This window comes from Barbatula barbatula (assembly GCF_947034865.1).
Source record: "Barbatula barbatula genome assembly, chromosome: 23".
Lineage (NCBI taxonomy): Eukaryota > Metazoa > Chordata > Actinopteri > Cypriniformes > Nemacheilidae > Barbatula > Barbatula barbatula.
In genome coordinates, this window is record NC_136786.1 from 14696693 (window position 1) to 14715308 (window position 18616).

General features: G+C 41.6%; 1 protein-coding gene across 2 annotated transcripts in view; it reads left to right on the forward strand.

The window, feature by feature from the left end:
* zfhx4 (zinc finger homeobox 4) overlaps positions 1–18616 on the forward strand; it is a 70595-nt gene that overhangs the window by 19936 nt on the left and 32043 nt on the right. For both annotated transcript variants that reach the window (XM_079447356.1, XM_079447357.1), the window contains exons 3-4: positions 500–1002; positions 14454–14685. In XM_079447356.1, the coding sequence (XP_079303482.1) occupies positions 500–1002; positions 14454–14685 (735 nt within the window). The remainder of the gene's footprint in view (positions 1–499; positions 1003–14453; positions 14686–18616) is intronic.

An 18616-nucleotide genomic window follows, 5' to 3' on the forward strand; every position in this document is an offset into this window, starting at 1 on the left:
AAAAAACAACATAGGGAACAAACTCTTGATTTTTTTTACATTAATTTCTCCTTTAAGGCTATTTCTTAACAGTGCAGAGATCAAACATCTAAAATAGAATTAGATGTAGGATAATCCGTTTTTTATAATATGAATATTTTCGACTAGTGTAGCGGCAGGCTCTTTTCATATCGATCAGTTTTCGCGTCTTTAAAGAAAGAAGAAAAACGTGCCTGAGTACAAACTCAGGAATGCCTGGTAGGAGTAATTAAAGCTATCTGATGAGAGAGTTTAGAACTTGAAAGGGATGATTGTAATTGATCCCGATTCAATCCTATTATAGCTTTTTATAGTTAAGGCTTTATAAAAGCCATACTCCTTACTGAGGCTTTATTTTATCAAATCCTTTTGTACCAGTGCCCTACACCAGCTCTTTTTAAATTTCATTGAATAAAACCCCCCTTTTCTATTTTTCTCCTCCCTGTGTCTCTCTGCCCCACCTCTCTCTCCCTCCCTGCAGTAAATAATGAGCTGCCTGCAGAGCTACGTCTTGCGAGTGGTCAGCTAATGGGTGATGACCTGTCCGTTCTCTCTGCCGGAGAGCTGTCACCTTGCATCAACGACCCGCTGCTGAAACTCTACCAGTGTGCGGTGTGCAACAAATTCAGCTCCGACAGCCTGGAGGCCCTGAGCGGGCACGTGGCGGCGGAGAGATCGCTTCCGGAGGAGGAGTGGAGGGCCATGATGGGAGACGTCTACCAGTGCAAGCTGTGCAACTACAACACGCAGCTCAAGGCCAATTTCCAGCTCCACTGTAAGACCGACAAGCACATGCAGAAGTATCAGCTTGTGGCCCACATCAAGGAAGGTGGTAAATCCAACCAGTGGCGTCTAAAGTGCATTGCCATCGGCAACCCGGTGCACCTGAAGTGCAATGCCTGCGACTATTACAGCAACAGTGTGGAGAAGCTGAGACTGCATGCCACCAACCAGAGGCACGAAGCTGTGCTGAAGGTCTACAAGGTCAGTAATGCTTTTGTTTACGTCATGACCTATTGTCATAGTTCTATTTTTAAAACTTGGTATTTAGTTTCTTTATTATTTCTATTACAATTAATATATTTTAAAATATTGAGGGGATAGACAGACAGCTGATTCAGTAACTGCGGTCAGGAGAACATACGTTTTCCCGCACCTCGGTTTTTTATGATGTCAGCTGTCATTAAGGTCAGCTGTAAATTTGATTTACCCTTCCATCCTTACCCTTTTCCCAGTTTCTCTCTCTCTCTTTCCTGTAAAGATTCTACAGACAGGAATGCGCCAGTCAGCCCTGTTTACATGATGCCTTTCAGAAATCAAACGTAATTTAATTTATGTCAGAAATATCAATATTTTTAACAGTGAAGTTGGCTGGTGTTGTAGCGCTTCGCTGAATCTTCACCTCAGAGAAAAGCTGCCCCGTCACCCACCGGACAACAACAAACATCATGTGAACAGCTAATTAATTTAGAACGCGTGCATGCGTGAGAAAATGAAAATTTCATGATTGTTTTTTAGATCGCCCTGCATTTTAGTGTGTTCGTAAAACGTAGACGCAATGTTCCAGACATTCCCTTTTTGATTTGCGGGTCATATTTTGCCGCTTTGTTTCAGACCCTGGGGCAGATAACTGATCCACAGTGGTGAGGTGGGGTAGAAAGGGGGAGTTTATCAGAGGCCACTGTAGCCTCATCCTGTTCTTAAGTGCATTTGGGTGTTGACTTACTGGACTGGTGTGATTGCCTGAAACAATAATACTAACATCCTGAAATCATAGACCAGCATCACATCCCAGACACATTAGTGGACTGCTCTGGATAAACTGTATTAACTTAATGAGGATCTATTGACCAGCATTAGTCACTTTTGACTTGCGTGTGTTCGTAAGCCTGAGCTGTATTTAGAAAAGTGAATTTAGCAGCTGACAATGGCTAGACTGCATGCAGAATTGGCAGCCCTGTAATGACAGCCATAACAAAAACTATTCATTACTTTGACCCAAATGAGCAAACAGTAGTTCCAAGGGGCTTTTTAGACCGGCCTCCCTGGCTTTCACACTGTAGTACTTCTGAAAAGGTTAGAATATCAACCAAAACAAGAATAATATATGATCTAGTTCTGCTTTTTAAAGCTGGAAGATCTTGAGCAGCTCTACGTTTATTAATGTATTCAAACAGTGTTCGAAATACAGACCAAGTAACTAAACAACAGAGCAAATCTTGCAACGGGTGAAGTCAGCATGAGGCCAGCGAAGGGCTAAAAGAATCGCATGTGGTATTTGAAGGCCTGGCTTAAAGACAGTCCATGGGAATGTTTTAAAATCCTTAGCAGTTTAAAAAGGGGTGGGGGTCAGGGGGCTCGACTAATTCTCTAAGCAAATAAAAAAGTCTCCATGGCAACAAAGAGCATTTCGGATCACGTCAAAAGACAACTAGATTGAAGATTAGGAAAAGAGAAAGGAGTAGCTTAGCTATGATCTTAGCAAGTCTCGCAAAAGTCTCGCATTTGTTTGATCACGTGCTCCTGAGAATGGGTCACTGCCTGATTATTTATTGTTGAGATGATTATATTTGTCTTTCTTGTAAACCAGTATAATATGCAAAGTTAAAGTTTTCCTGAATGTTTATATTTTAATTTTTTAAGTAATTTTTGCTGGCCTTTTACAGCTGTATTAGACAGAATAGTAAAGATCGAATATTGAAATGATATGGGGTGAGAGATGGGGAGCAGGAATCAAGTAAGGACCACAAGCCAGTATTTAAGCTTGAAGAACTATTGCGCAATACACCAATGCACAGCCCACTTGGCTGTGTTTGCCAACCTGAATATTTAGGTTGCATTATGTTCCTAAATAAGGGAATATATTTTTAACATTTACAATTGCTCTCATTTTTATTCTCTACACTTCTTTATTCTGCTGTAGAGCTGCAGGTGGCTTTTCAGAAATATGTAATATTTATAGAATGTCTAATAATATTATAAATAGTGCTGATATTTTAGGTTAATTAGTAGAAAATCTTTCTTTGTATCCCTCTGTAGAGCTTGAAAGGGAGTGATCTGGTCAAAGACAGACACATTTAGTAGAAGCTGTTTTTTGTAGGGTTTTTATGAACTGCCCTAAAGTTCTTGTGAAATCGAAAAAGCATTAGTACTCAAAAGGATGCCCACCCCTTTGAGTTTTACTGGCTCACACTTTAAGAGTTGTCAGAACAGGTGATGGTGCACAATTTTGATGGAGTCAGAAGGGTGTCCATTTGACCCAGAGGGGGTGAGGGGGTTCGGTCTAGCTTTCACATCTTGCGCCCCCACCTTCATTCGTGGAGGGTAAAATCTGTTCTGCAGATGCGGCTTCTAATGCTTTTGGCAGGAATCAGGCCTTTTCACTCATGTATATTTGGTAGTAAATGTTGGGGAAAAAAGACGTTTCTTTATTTGACCAGAAAAACACCTCTTCTTTTATGTTTTAAAGGTGAAAGGGTGGCACGCCGAAGAACAAAGTATTGATGACCTTTCCATATGTGCCCGGAACACAAAGTATCTTTATGGCCAAAAGTGATTGAGAATGCAAACAAAAAGCATATTCAGTATTTTTATTGCAGCATCGTTGCTGAATTCAGTTTTTCCAGACCCAAATTACTTTAGCAGTGCAATGTTTCTTTCTTGTGAAAAATGTAAGGCTTCTCATTGGCTGCTTTAAAGCTCCCAAATCCATGCATAAAGCAACCTTTGTTTTTTTTCCACCCTTATGAAGTAACTCCCCTATTAACATAAATACAGTGCACATACTTAGCTTCTAATAGTATTTAGCTTTAGTGTATAATAATGATGTATTATCGTGATACAATTATCGTTAATAAACACTGAAATAAACGCAGTTGTAGTCAAGTGTAAATCTGTCAAGGCCATTCAAAGACGGCGTAACGCTTGATTAAGAATTGGTGAGAAATGTGTTGCTCCAAAGAGCCAATTTGTGCTGGGCACTTTGGGTCATTTGAAGCCAAGAATGTTCATGCTCAGTGTGTTAGAAAGTCTGAGCGAGGGATGGGGGAACGCAAATAGAAATCCGCACCTGTTCACCAGGTGGTCCCTGCTTTGCCCATCACTTTCTCCCTCTCTGTTTTTCTATTCCCTTCTGTCTCCGTGCTTCCTCTCCGGAGGTTTGTGTGTAGAACATAAGGATGTCCAGTGCGTGTCTTCCAGTTTGCACGTCAGGAGCTATGAACTGCTTAATTACAGTAGCCAGCTCCCTCCCAGGGCATCCGTCATCAGACTTTTCTCTCTGTCTGGAGTCCAAGGCACCGATTCCATATTTGTATTTTCCTCCTCCCTGTCTCCCTTTTCTACCCGTTTCGAGCCACAGGGGCCTCGGCACACATAATGTTTCTGGTAGTAGCAGGCTGGGAGATGGAGTCGCTGCGACCGGCTCTCCATGCCCTTGTCCCCAGGGAGTTGCAGATAGCCCATCTCATTATCCATGATACGGATGGCAACACCATTGGTCAGGGCAGGAAAATGAGAAGGGAAATTAAAAAAGGACAGATTGTGAAAAAGAGAGGCTGGAATTTCTGATTTATCAAAAGACTTGTTTTTTCCTCAAACCGTTATTTTCATCCAGAAGGCCAGTGTATCCTGCTCATCCACCAGCGCCCCCCCTCTCCCTCCCTCCCTCCCTCCCTCCCTCCCTCTCCTTTTCTGTCTTTAAAACCAAGATGGCGGTCGCTTGACAGGCACATTATTATGTTGGTGGTTATAGCAAATTCATTACTGAAGGTCAGCCTCACTTCTTCTCATTTGAAAATCAAATGGCCCATATATATGCAGCACAAATTATTGTCTGTCATTTCACCCGATCTCATGGTAAAACGGACAGGAGATTGAATCAAGGGTATTTGCATAAAAAGCCATTGTGCCAGAGAAAAACAGGGAGGATCTGTTTTGCACACCCCTGTCCTATAGCATCATCATTAGTGTTGTTGTCGTCCAGTAGAGCATATTTCTGTATTTTATTTTGGTAATGACGGATGTTATTTAAACAGAACTGTAGAACTGGGGGTAATGCACAATGGCTTAGTGTGGTCGGAGGCCACAGCTTCGGTTCCCTGAAGTACCTCAACATATGTTGTTTTGACAGGTTTTGTTTGTCTTCGATAGCTAGTCAATACCAATTCCGTGACCGACAATATTTTCCTTTTTTTGCATTTATTCTCATGTTGACTGTAAACTTAGACTCGTAGAAAGACATCTAAACAAGTAGGAAATGGGAGAGTGAAATAAAGATAAAGAAAAGCAGACGTTGTCTGGTCTCAGCTGTTTGTCAATAAGAGTGACACGATGGCAGTGCCGTAGGACTTTGCTCGGGTCCAAACAGCATTATATCAGCCCTCACTTCACTTTACAAACGCAAACAAAACCACAGCCTCACAAATGCGTCGGTTTATCCACTTACTCTCTGCAGGCATAAAAGTATGTCAGCACTCTTTCAGCCTCCCGCTCTGACCCAACAGAGGGGCCAGATTATTCAGACGCTCTCGTCTTTCACCTGCACACGGATTACAATGGGAATCTTTCAGGGGAGGGCACGGGGGGAGGGTGTATAATTAAAGCATACAGACAGACGAGTGTGGGTGCAAACACAAAGCCAAGGCTTCGGCTAGGCCCTGCTGTCATTAATCCTCATAGATATTAATAGGTATTTCTTCCATCGTGCCCTCCCCGCTCGTAAGCAGATGGTCATCTCCACACCAGAGCAAACGTTTGCTGATGGAAACCTAAAGCATTGTGTTGAAGTGTGGCACCCCCAGGCACCCTGTTTGATCTGACCCCCCCCCATTTGCCGGTTCATTCTTTTATTAGTAGTTTTGTTCATTTGTGTGCATGCGTCTGTCTTTCGGCCCGTCTTTCTTGTGAGATGAGTGGGGGGCCACCATATGAGGATGCTCTGATATTAATAACCAGATGTGATCTTCCTGTTGGCCCTGGGTCAGAGGGGCCGGCCAGGTCAGCCCATTTGTCTGTGTGCAGGCACTGTGAAGGCTATTGAGGCTGACAGGTATGGGAACCGTAGCAGGGGAAATAAGACTTACTGAGCCCGAAAAGGGAGCGTGGCACTCCCAGGAACAAAGAGTGGCAAGAGTTTGTCATTTTTTACCCCATTTCTTTTCTTTCCTTTTTTTGTCTTTCTTTTTTCACCCCCCCCAACCATCCATTTCTCATGGGATTCGGGCCCAGCTTAACAAAGGATGACTCACAGTTCTCTGATAAGGCCAACAGTGGAAGGACTTGAATTGCAATAATATGATATTCTTGGTGAAATAGCTGGCTGAAGGTAATTAGCTTTGTTTTTAAGTCTCCAGACACAGGCGCAGAGCAAACATGTGACTTCGCCTGGAAAGCGTTATTGGACGACGCACGTATGCCTGAACATCACACGTACCCATGAGATGGCGCCTGTAACTCTGCTGAGATTTTTCTTTCACGGCTAACCTTTATTTTCCAAGTTATTTTATTGAAGTGTACACACGCAGGCAACGATCTGGCATGCTTAAAAAAGAAGCAGAAATATTATCGGGCCGGTCAACAATTAACAGCAAATGGAGAGTTTGCAGAAGAGATTGGAATTAAGATCAATATTGACGTGTGTCGTTTAATAAGACCCGTGGCCCAGAACTGATGCCGGGTGTAGACAGAGCCGCAGTCATGGGTGGCAGTTTTTGCTCACATTAACAGACCCGAATGCAAGAAAGCATTCCTCAAGTAATTGATTTTAAACATTAGGTGCTCACTGAATAGATAAGTAGAGTGTGATATTCGATTACAGAGCAAAGAACTCATTTAACCTCCTGTTCTCTCCTGGCCAGGATTTCCAACACAATACGATTTACCTCCCCTTAGGTTCAGTAGGATTAGTCCGCTACTAGTAATCCTTGATGCTTTGAAATAGACCTGATAGAAGTCCCACTCACTTGTTTGAGATTATGCTCATGATTTTTCCACATTTAGATGTATGAACCCACTGAATTATAATTTTGTATAATTGTTCTAAGCGCTATTTATATTGCTGTGCAATCCGAATGGCCAGTCGTTTTCTTAGTTTATTTAGTGTAGTGTGGAAGAACTGCAATTTTTCTGAATTTTGTTTAAACGTCGTCCTAAATTTCAATTTTAATGTTTTTAAGGGTTTCAGACTGACTAAAAGCATAATGGTTCACCCAAAGGTGCAGTCAGTTTGAATGGAAGGCTGCCTAGTTATTTTTGATTCTCCAAAGAGAACAAAGGCAAACATTTCGGTAATCTTCAAAGTGGCCAGTGGTATGTCGAGTGGACCGTGGAATGCAGACTTTGGCTAGGGCTTTTCAGCTAAAAACAATGGCTTTCCTTTTATGGCTTGTAACTACATAAACTATGGTTGAACCATTAGCTTGTATCAGTCATATTGACTTACGATACCACAACCTGAAAGTAGGGTTTCAAAAACCTTGTCTTAAATTGATGTTTATATGCATTAGAAGTGTATTTACGTGTGTATATCTCTCTGCATGTTTGGATATTCATACATCTCTTTTATACAGCGCTGTCTTCTCTCGATGTGTGGGTAGTTAAGAGCGCTATTTGCTTCGGCTCTTTTGATAAAGCGCAGGTTAAAAGCATTGGCCCTTACAGACTCGACTCCTTAAGATTTTTATAGGGAATATGCAAAGCGTTCGGCTAAGCACTACTTCTATTGAGGAGCGAGAGCAGCAAAGCAAGAGGCAAGCTCTTTAAACAGGCTCCTCTCCATGATCCCTGAGCTACCCTCCACCCCCAGCTTCCCCTCCCTCCTTTAATAGGATGCAAATCAGGGCCCTCCTCTATGTTGTTGTGGAAGGCTAAAAGGCAGATGGAACATGAAAGAGTTTAATGTTTAAAAGTATGAATAGGGAGAGCACGCAGCCGTGAGCCGGAGCGCCTTCCTCTCTTATCAGATACACGAGGTGGGAGATGGGCTCGTCTTTGCATGGGCCCGTTTTACAAGAAAGATTTCAGCCAGGAGATCACGCATCAGTTTAAATTGACAGAGGTTGCTTACGTAGGACTCATTCGAAAAATGACATTTCAGGATATCTGCTATCAATTGACATTAGAAAAAGTCTTTGTAGCATATAGCCGTAGAAATATGACTTCTAAAAAAGCAAACAAACCGAGTTTTAGGGATGTTTTGACATCAGGATGTTGGAGTCTCTGGTCTTTATCATGTCCTGATGGAGACAGGCAATGCTTTTAAGGGTAATGGTGACGTCAGTGGATTTAATGGGAGAGAAGTGTCTAGGCGACAGATTTTAAATCACCATAATATAAATACATCTCCATTTTCGTAGGGAGTTTGCTTTCTTTTATGGCAATTTGAGAAGCAGACGAGTGCTCGTGTCTGTCTAGGCAGGAGGAAGGATTAGAGGAGTGAAGATTAAGAACTGCTTCTTAATCTTCATATCAACTGCAGAGGTGAGAGGTTATATGCAAATAGATTTGTTGATGCTCATACCTTAAGTCTGCCAATTTTGTTTATAGAGACAAAATATGATTTTGTCTGATTACCAAGAGGATGTCATTGCAGTAACCAGTAGATTTAAAATATAGCTTTGTTTCAAAACCTAGTGAAAAGGATTTCCGGACATGTGGAGATTTCTGGAAGTTTCCATTTTTAATGGACATGTTCCTCTGTTTTTCTCTTTGTCGTCTTGGAAGATATATACATAAGCGGAGGTCCTTATTAGAATATTCTCTGTTCCATTTGCATATGAGCATTATATTAATAATGAAGGATTACATTGGGTGTTGTATAGTCGAGATGCCATTTAGCCCACATAATTCTCTTGCATTAGTCTAGAGTGCAGTAGGGACCTCCGGTTGACCTTTGAAAGAGTCAGACGGTGCAGTGGACCAATGGGAAGAGCATGTTATTAAGGAGCATCATTGCATGCCAGTCTCACTCTTTCTGCTTTACTTCACAGAAAGTGGCAACGTGTCAGAAGCGGCAGCGTGGTCTCCTGCACATTTAAGCCTTTCAAGGTTCCATTTGCTCGCATTCATTTCCTTGTTGTATAGGAGCATTATTACAGGCCTAATGATATATGCCAGAACAACAAACATTAGCGCCACATGGAAATATTTCTCTCCGAGCATCCCTCTTCCTCTATTTACCGTTCGGCTACGGTCTTATGAAGCCATGGCATATTTGGTTCCCAAAGCCCCGAGCACTGTTTACTTTAATATTGAGACGACAGGAATTGGCGCTAACAGCAATCAATGAAATATTGCGGCGCGGATCAATCCACATATTAAAATGCTGTTAAAACACATTTCTCACGGTCCGGTCCACAGGCGGACAGGAGAGTAAAACATGCGTGCAGACATTGACGTGATTAATATGAATGTAAAAAAATATTTCTAGAGAAACACACACAGAGAGGTCTTTTAAGACGTTTTGCAAACCCCATGTCGATTTTTGTAGATTTATTTGTTTTTAGTGGATTTTGTCTAGATCATGCTTGGCATGCCAACATTTACTTGAACTTGTCATGGCACAGTTAAGCATGCATTGACATACCGAAGGGAGATTTGAGACTGTTGTTCTGATATTCTCCCTAGTTCTTCTAACCATGTTGTAGTTCATCAAAGCAGTGTCCTGCATTGGTCCTGGAAAAATGGGCGTGTGCCGCTCTAGATCGGTCCGAGGGCGATTACAGTAAATGAGAGACTGTGGATGGATGCTACAGTAGTTGTGGGTTTGAGTCGTTTCGGTGGGACCCCGGGTGTGTCCCGCTCTCCTTACTGCGGCCCCGCCGAGCCGCCTCAGACGGGAGTGCGCTTGTGAAAGACATTGTGCTAATTCACTTATTTAACTTGGCATCCATTTGCAAGGATGATGATTATTATTATATGACCTAAGCAGCAAACCATACGGCCATGCGCTGGCGGTATGTCCTAAGCCATAATTACATATGATGAACCAGACGGAGTCAGAGAAAAAAATAAATAGGGGAGGTAATTTGGGGCACTTTGATGCATTCCTTTGGATTTGTTGAGGTAGGGAAGAGAGAGAGAGTGAGAGAAATAGAGAGAGGAAAAGAGAATAGTCTTGTTTAGTGCCTGTAGAAGAAATGAAGGCAAGATCTTCAGATGGAATGTAGGGGGCATGCCTCTCGCACAAGAGCTTCACTCAGGTTGCCAATAACTACAGCACCCATGATATAACATTACATTTCTGTCTCCGGGCTCAATTGCGGTTCCTGGTAACATGTGTTTGGATGGTGTCAGCATTGATGGAATCGTATACCTGGCTGGCCTCCAAGTACTGTAAGGCTGGAATGCGTTTAAAATGCTTTGTGGAACAAAACACGCTTTTGTTTATTTTCTTTCTTTCATTCTCGGGGGCCACCGGAAACGGGTGCCTCTTCGAAAGCATACAAACAAGCAATCGTGGCTAATACAAATTGGTACAATAAAAGTTTTTTATAAAACAAGAGCAATTCTACAACTCATTACATTCTTGTGTTCATTAGTACGACTTTTTTATTGCTAATGACAAGAAGAACGCTTTTAAACCGAATTACCTAATTTGTCTATTAGTTAGGGATGAGAGATTTTTCTCTGTGTTCTTCTTTTTAACCTTTAATTTTTTTCTTTTTTGTCTAAAATAGTCCTATCATCCAACCAGAGCAGGGAAAATAAACATCCAAACGGAAACACACATATTCTTATTGTGAATGCCACTAATGAGTGTTTTGTCACTGCAGGCAATACAAATGCTGCCAACAAATACTGCCAACAGCAGTCGGGCAGAGGGAAGGCAAGCAGAGGTGTTTTGTAATCATTGAAGTCAGTATAAATAAATAAGTCTCGTCATGTTGGGGAAAAAACACGCTCCCTGGGAATTGGGGCCTAGTTTGACAGCTGAAGGGTAGTCCCTTGTGCTTTGATTTGCATTGTTTTGGCAGCACGGTACGACGGTGTCTTTGCTTTAGAGTTGCCCCACCTCATGATTAGGTCCTGAGAGCCCAGAGAGGGAGAGGTTGGTGTTCCCACCCGCATCTCTCGTGCAGGGTGGATGTGCCTTTTGGCATGCCAAGGGGCACCCAGGGACCACAAGTTAGCTAAAATGATTGGACCCTGTGGGGTTTGAGTTCTTGGTTGCTTGCCAAATGCTAATCTGGAACAATTATCCATCAAGCGCCTGTTATATTGTCATAGATAGCCTCTCCGCCACCCACTACAACAGTGACTGGTTGCAGAGCTGTGACAAGATTTATCCACCACGCTTGTGTTCTCAAAGCCAGGTTGAGGAACCTTAGTCTTATTTTTTATTTGTTTTTGTAATAAAAAGGCTTCCAGCATCCTGCATTTTGCAGGGAGGAATGAGGACCACAATGGCACAAACATTTTGAACTTTGTATGTAGTATATAACTGTTCTCAAAGTCTGGCAGGACTAAAAATGGTAAGCTTAGACCTCATAAATCAGAAACCCCAGTTTCGGGTCTCTGAACAGCTTGCACCATTGCCACAGGGGTCTATAAAACAGGGAAGAAAAATACTCAATTTCAATATAGGTCTTAAACAAACAAAGCAGGAATGCTGATAGTGAATAAATTAATACATTCCAGAGTTATGCACAGTTTCTACCCGATACTTTGAACGTTAGACTTGTCTGTTTGTATTTTATTAGGACCATAAAAAAGGATACTCAGCTGCGATTGGGATCCAGGAAAAATTTAAGATGTGCGGTCAGCTCCGTTCACATGAAACACAAATCTATTTCATATTAGTATGAAAATAATAGAAAATCAAATGGAACTCCGATACTGATCCATTATTAGGATTTAAATGCTTCACAAATAGCTTTCAAGGAAATGCTTGTTTATTTGCAGTTGTTATTCACCCTAATGAGGTTTAGTCATCATGCGGGGAAAGCAACTAATATTACTGTTTTCTCAGAAACATTCTTAACCGGTCGTAATGGAACGTCCTGTGTTTGGTTTTGCTGCCTGTAAAACTAAAAAAAACATTTATTTACAATTGAAAGGTTACGCAAACATGCATTTTTGAGAGCATGGCATGGTAGATATCCAATACTCCAATAATTGGAGTTTTAGAATAACTGTAAGTAAACAGACAAACAGATACAAAAAGATCCCTGCAGATTGTCCAGTTGAATGCAGACCAGTGAAGTCTATATGGAAACAGGTAGCAGTAGTCTAGGAGGGGGGAATATCTCGGTAGGACTCTCCGACAGGGTTATACGGTATGTTGTTTAGGGTCCACGGGACACAGGCAGAGGCGGTTCATACAAACAACCTTGCTTGTTTCTGAAGGACTTCCCTTTGGAAAGAAACAAATATGGTGGTAATTAATGACCCTGAATCATTGCCAAAAAGGCTTTCCTCCAACAACTTCAACTTAATTAAAGCTTAAGACGTTTCAATGGTCACAGAGAGCCCCTTACGGGGCGTGAGTCCTGCAGACTCGTGAGAAAATTCTGCCGAGTTTATGAAAGAAAAGATGTGTGTTACTGCTGGTGCCATGACTCTAATCCCTGACAGTCCAAGAATCTATTTAGTCAAAAGGGCTTTCTTATAGCTGTCTCACACCTGCAGGCATGCTGGTACTCCTTAAGGCCTGGAGAAGGGTCGGTTTTGTGTTTTAGCAGAAAAACAGATAATGGAGGCCTCATTCTGGCCTTTGTTTTTAAGCATTGTTCATTAGGCCGCGAGTACTGTAGGCACACTTGATATGCTTGGCTTGCCTTGGGAATGGGGAGGGGCCAACTGTTTGTACGATGGGGGACATTGTGTGTGTTTGTGTGTCTATGTGTGTGTTGTAGGCAGAAAGGAGGCCTTGCAGCTCTCTGTGGCCTTGCATGGTGCACCGCTGCACAATTTTAATGCAAAACTTTAGCCCAAATTAAAGTGCATAATTGTCAGGCGGGATTGAATGCAGGAGCCCTGCTGTTTGAAACACATTAGAGCTGAATAGAACAATGCGCAAAGCTGGACAGTTCGGATTTCGCCTACAAAGCACTGTTTTAAATACTCTCTCTCTTCTTCTGTGTCCAAACCTCCGCTTGGAGTCTCTTGTCAGAATTAACAAGCTTAGGAAGCCCCACCAGCTCAGGGTGTGTGTGGTTGTCCCTAAAAAGACCAATCCAGTTTGGGGATAGAGGCTGTTCACCTTATCCGCACCAGTTCACCCAATGGAAGCCAGAATGCCAGGAGAAATAAAGCGTTTAGGTGCAGTTTAATAGCTGCTAATAGTGGTAGAATTAGCATGAGAAAGTAGCCAGGAAAAAGTTGTGTTTAGGCTGGGTAGGGCAGCTAATGTAATGCTATCATATTTTAGTATATTTGATATGTATTTACCAATTTTGTGAATCTATGTTTGACACGTGTTTCAATATTATTGTTTTTTTTTCTCTGAAGCTGAAGTTAGAGGTTCACTGTTGCCAAGTCTGTTCAAATTTTCCGTGTTTATCACTAAGGTTTTATGCACCAATGTAGCAATATTAATGTATTATGTACAAACGCACATCCATGAACATCTTTAAGTGATTATTGAATTTATTAGAATTGTATTATAAATTGGGCTGTTGAACAATTAATCAAAATTAATCGAGACCAGAAAAAAGTTTGTTTTTACGGATGTCTGTTTACCGTGTATTTCTATTTTGTATTTATAAGCACATACATGTACATGTATACATATTTTGTGTAAGTGAATTAATATTTTCCAATGTTTTTTAATTTGACATTTTTCTAAAATATATGCCGTACACGCAAAGCTGCATGTGAGCATTTAGACTACATAAAGCCCAATATGTGTGTATGCATATATTCCTAAACGGTTGGCCATTCCTCCACTGGCCTTTATGAGAGGTGTGGAATCAGACTTAGCCCCTCTATTGAATGAAGTTACAGACCTGTGGTAGTTTTATTGGCAGGCCTGGTAGATTTGTTTTCTTATCTTTATTGCGACACAGATAGTAAATTACCCCCACCAGATCCCATCTTGCTCTCATCTCTCTCTAAAATTGCACAGTCCAGACGTAAAGTTAAGCTAGACTTCTTGTCCCGGTAAATTACTTCTATGTCCTGGATTACGTGATGCCAGGCAGAGACACTCTGTCTTTTCTCTCTGTCTGTCTTTTCTCATTGGGCAGCCTCTTTAAAGCACCCGGCTTTGACAATCTCTCTTTGTTATCAGTATTTATGTTTGGGACAAAGCTTGAAGGAATGCATTTCATGTCACAAGATTATTAAAGGGGAAAGGAAGTATCTGTTTCACGCAGGTGCTGTCTGGGCCGTGAAACAAATGACGGCTGTAATTTCATGTGAAGCGAATTGTCCTTAATGACTTTTTCTCTCTGTCTTTCTTTCACTCTCTCTCTCTCTCTGTATCCATCCCATAGCACTTGCAAAAACAGGAGAGCGCGTGTATCTCAGAGTCTTGCTACTACTACTGCGCGTTGTGCGACTACTCAACCCGAGCCAAGCTGAACTTACTGCAGCACCTCCGGTCGGTCCAGCACCAGCAGAGCGAGGGACTACGTAAACTGCAGCTGCATCAGCAGGGTCTTCCCGCGGATGACGACAACCTCGCCGATATTTACTTCGTGAAAGACTGCCTTCCGAATGAATCCGGTGAGTGCACCTTTTAGCTCCTCCTCCGGCCAACCTCGGCCCACCCTCCTCCTAAACCGAAGCACGTCTTCTCCCGATGTAAAACACGGCAGCTGCCTAATCTCCCTAAAATGAACATGTTGTTCCCATTACGGCCTTCTTTTTATATCAGTACCACACTCAGTCCGCTACGCAGTGACATCTTTAGCAGGCATGCAGAAGGTTATGAAACTCTACCTTGGGAGGATCTTGCATTGAAATTTTTCCCCCCGGAGTGAGCTTTAATTTCCTTTCTCATGACCAAAGCAATTTGGCTTTCATTTAAAAGTTTCGGAGCTGCCAGAAGCTAATAAGTGTAACAGGACTGTAAAACATTCAGAGACACAAAAAAGGAGGAAAAAAAAGATTAATCGTTTTGTTTGAGAGGGACCTGTAATTTAAAACATAAGACCGAGTCAGGGTCCGTTATATTATAATGCCTATGTTAATGCCGTACAACCAAAATGAACGCTTAACTAGTTTTGCTTTCCTTTGCCAAATGAACGGACTAACACGTTTTGAATGGCATTCCAAAGCTGAATTAATCTCTGTTCCCCAAAGTGTCCTGTTTATATATGAACTCCAGAACCAGATGGGATTAAACTGAGAACCATATGTGAAACCCCCAGCTCCAAAACTACCCGTATTGGAAATAAACGAGTGTGTTTTACATTTGGCATTAATTATATCTGGATCAAAGGTGCTTCGGAGTCTGTGTGCACCAAAAGACCAGTTAGATAAATCATTATTTTGCATTTAGAAAGACAGCCTACCTCTCTTTCTCACACACTGCCTAATCTTGTTCTTTGTCTTTGCAAGCAAATACAGTACGTTATTACCTCTAAAAGTCTCTCAAAGCTTTTTAAAATATATATGAGATGCCCTGAATTTTTACAGACTGCATTATTTTCAGAGAGCATGCTGTTAGTAAACAGTTCATCGTATATGTTTCTTTACAACATTATTTTAATTGAGAGAATTGCTTCCCCGTTCCCCAATGTGTTTTTAGCTTCTTATTAACAGCGTTTATATTTACTCCAGCTAAATTTACAAACTCATTCAGAATTTATACTAAGCATTTAATGGCCATACGTGGGACGGACTGCAGACTGAGCACATTACGAAAGAGATAAACCTGTTGTCGTTGTTTTGGTCCTCTTGACATACTCTAGAACAGCTGTCTCAACTCGCGTGAAGCTAATGTTTTGATTATACACAACTACGCCTGCATCAGTTGAAGTTACTAGTTTTATTAGGTCCAAGCCTCCAGCACAGCGTGCCGAACTTCTTTACAACTTCAGATTAAAGAAAGAATTTTCAGGTAGTTTAACCCCACAATCCCTATGTTTGAAGTGTTTTCAAACAGGTCCAACACCAGCAAGGTTAAGGAAATGGATCGCTGGCGCCAGATAAGTCAGAGCTTATTTTCATGAATTGTTCCAAATGGAAAAGAAAGTGCAAGAAGTAAATAAATAAATGAATAAAGCCAAATGCCAGCGGAGGAGAAAGGGCTAGATAAATTGGCAGGTAGCAGGGAGCCTGCCCTCCCCGTGACACAGTGCCCACTGCGTTCTCAAGATCGGGCCTGGTGCCTGTGTGTATGTGATGGTAATAATTTGTGTGTCTGTTCCAGGGAAAGGTTCTGGAGTAAGCAACATTTCAGCCCTCGCTGAATTACAGCTCTGTGTTAAAGGGTTTGGTAGGTTTTCGTGGGTATAACTCCTTAGTTTAGCATTTTCTGGTCATTAGTCAGTTTCATGAAGAGAGAGGGGAGAAAAAAAGCAGATTTATTTAACTGCTGACCTGTATCTTTCTTTTAAAAGCGGCGGCGTGGCGACTGGCCAAATAATTATAAAACCATTTGGGAATAAAGGTTAGAATGCCATTGACTTCATGTACATGTGAATGGATTTTGTTAAACAATTTTGATGCCATTTTTAAGGCATAATTAAAGGGAGATTTCGTGGCGCTTTCCGTGGTTAAATAAAGGAGAAATACATTAGTGACAAAAGCCACACTCAGCAAACTACGGCCATGAACGGAGCCGCGGCATGGCACGAGGGCCATATATCCGACTGCTTGTTGTTTAATTAGAGTACAAAGGCACGACGGAAAGAGTTTGCGCTGCAGAATTCACCAGTGCTGTTTTGTTGATATAAACACAAAGAATGAAACAATTGCTTCTTAAAAACAGCATTATTTAGATTGAATACAAAACCCTATAATACATACATTTTCAAGTGCCTGACTACAGTTTTGGCCTTTATAGACTAAAGGACTTCGCTTTGAAGCCAGATACAGTACATTAAGTTGACACAACAACGTTTAGCTGATATATACCGTACACCTATGGTGTGATAACAAAAAATAAAAAAAATTATAATATAAAATAGCATAAGAGAGATATATTTTCATTGTTGCTTTTTGTCACACTATAGGACACATTTACACGTTTAATTCTCAACCACCCATACGTTTTTAAAACTTGGTTAATACTTACCACAGGGTCTTTACATGCTTTGCTTTTGTCTGGGATATAATGTATATATTTAGTGCACCATCCGGACAAACTTGCATTTTCCAACGTGTTAAATTAGCCAAATGAGACCCACCATGGCAGTGCTTCCCAGTCAGCCCCTGTGTACTTACAGTAATATTCTCTCATAAAGAGACTATTTGAGCATATTCTCCCTGTGAATCGGGCCGCCGGGTCTCCCAGGGCGACTGTAATTCCCTGTGCTCGGACCCAGAAGGCTCATCATTTACACAAGGTAAACATTGTGAAGCTGAGAATTTGAAAAGGCATGTTTTTGAAGTGGCGGCCCTCATTTGGATCACATGAATTCAAACTGATGCATATAGGCAAACTTATATGGCTGTAAAGGGTAACATCTAAAGTAGATTTATTTGGGAATAAAGTATACGGCTATTATTTCCATTTTGAAAGTGCCTTTGCTTTCCTTATAAAGCCAAATCGATATTTTAAATAAGGCTATTTGTATTAATAATTTATTTATTATAGTTTATGGCTCTGTGTACGGCTCTATGTTGCATTATATTGCGTTATATTTCTATATAAATATTTAACGCATTGATATTCATGATTAAAAGGTTAAATAACACTAACAATGCCTTTGTGTGTGTTCGTTCGCGTTTTATTTCTCCTCAAAGGAAAAGAAAGCGAGAACTGTAATTGCGTGCGTGTGGAGTGAGACCCATTTCCCTGCCTTGTAGTTTTGCCTGCGAAACGCCTGATGGGCTTGTTGATGCATAAAGGCCTTTTTTGCATCCTTGGGTTGCTTCTCCATTTTGTCGTTGCTCTAGGAAAGGAGATGGGATCTTATGGAGGTAATTATTTCTGAGGGTCTCCCCCGCCACACTTACCCCCTCCCTACGCAGATTTTAAAACTAGGCAAGAAGAGGAGACCTTTGTCTGGCTAGGGCTTAAACAAAAGGTCTAGCTGACTTTGGAGATGAACAGGTCTTTAAACGCTGCTGCCGGATGAGAGATGAGAGGGCCCTGCATGTCCTGCTCTTTTGTTTCTTCTGAGTCATAATGCTTCAGGAGGTTTGCATCCAGGACCAAATTACCACCAGTGCAGTGAGAACCATTTTCATAGCAGCTGTAGGCCAACAAAGTACACTAATGGACACGCTCTCTGGTTTTTGAGAGCATGCACGTGTTAGCACGCATTTGAGTGGGGTTGGCGTAAAAGAAGGACACGTTTTGTTTTAGCCTCATATGATTGCGCACGTATAAAGGAGACAGCCTGCTTCGAATGCGATTGTCAAAGCCGCTCTTTGTTTTCCCTGTGGTCGCCTTTTTTGTCCTCTTGCGTTTCAGTACCACGAGTAGATATTGCAAGGGCTTTTTTTTCTTTAAGGGCACACAGGCAATTATAACAGTTACTTT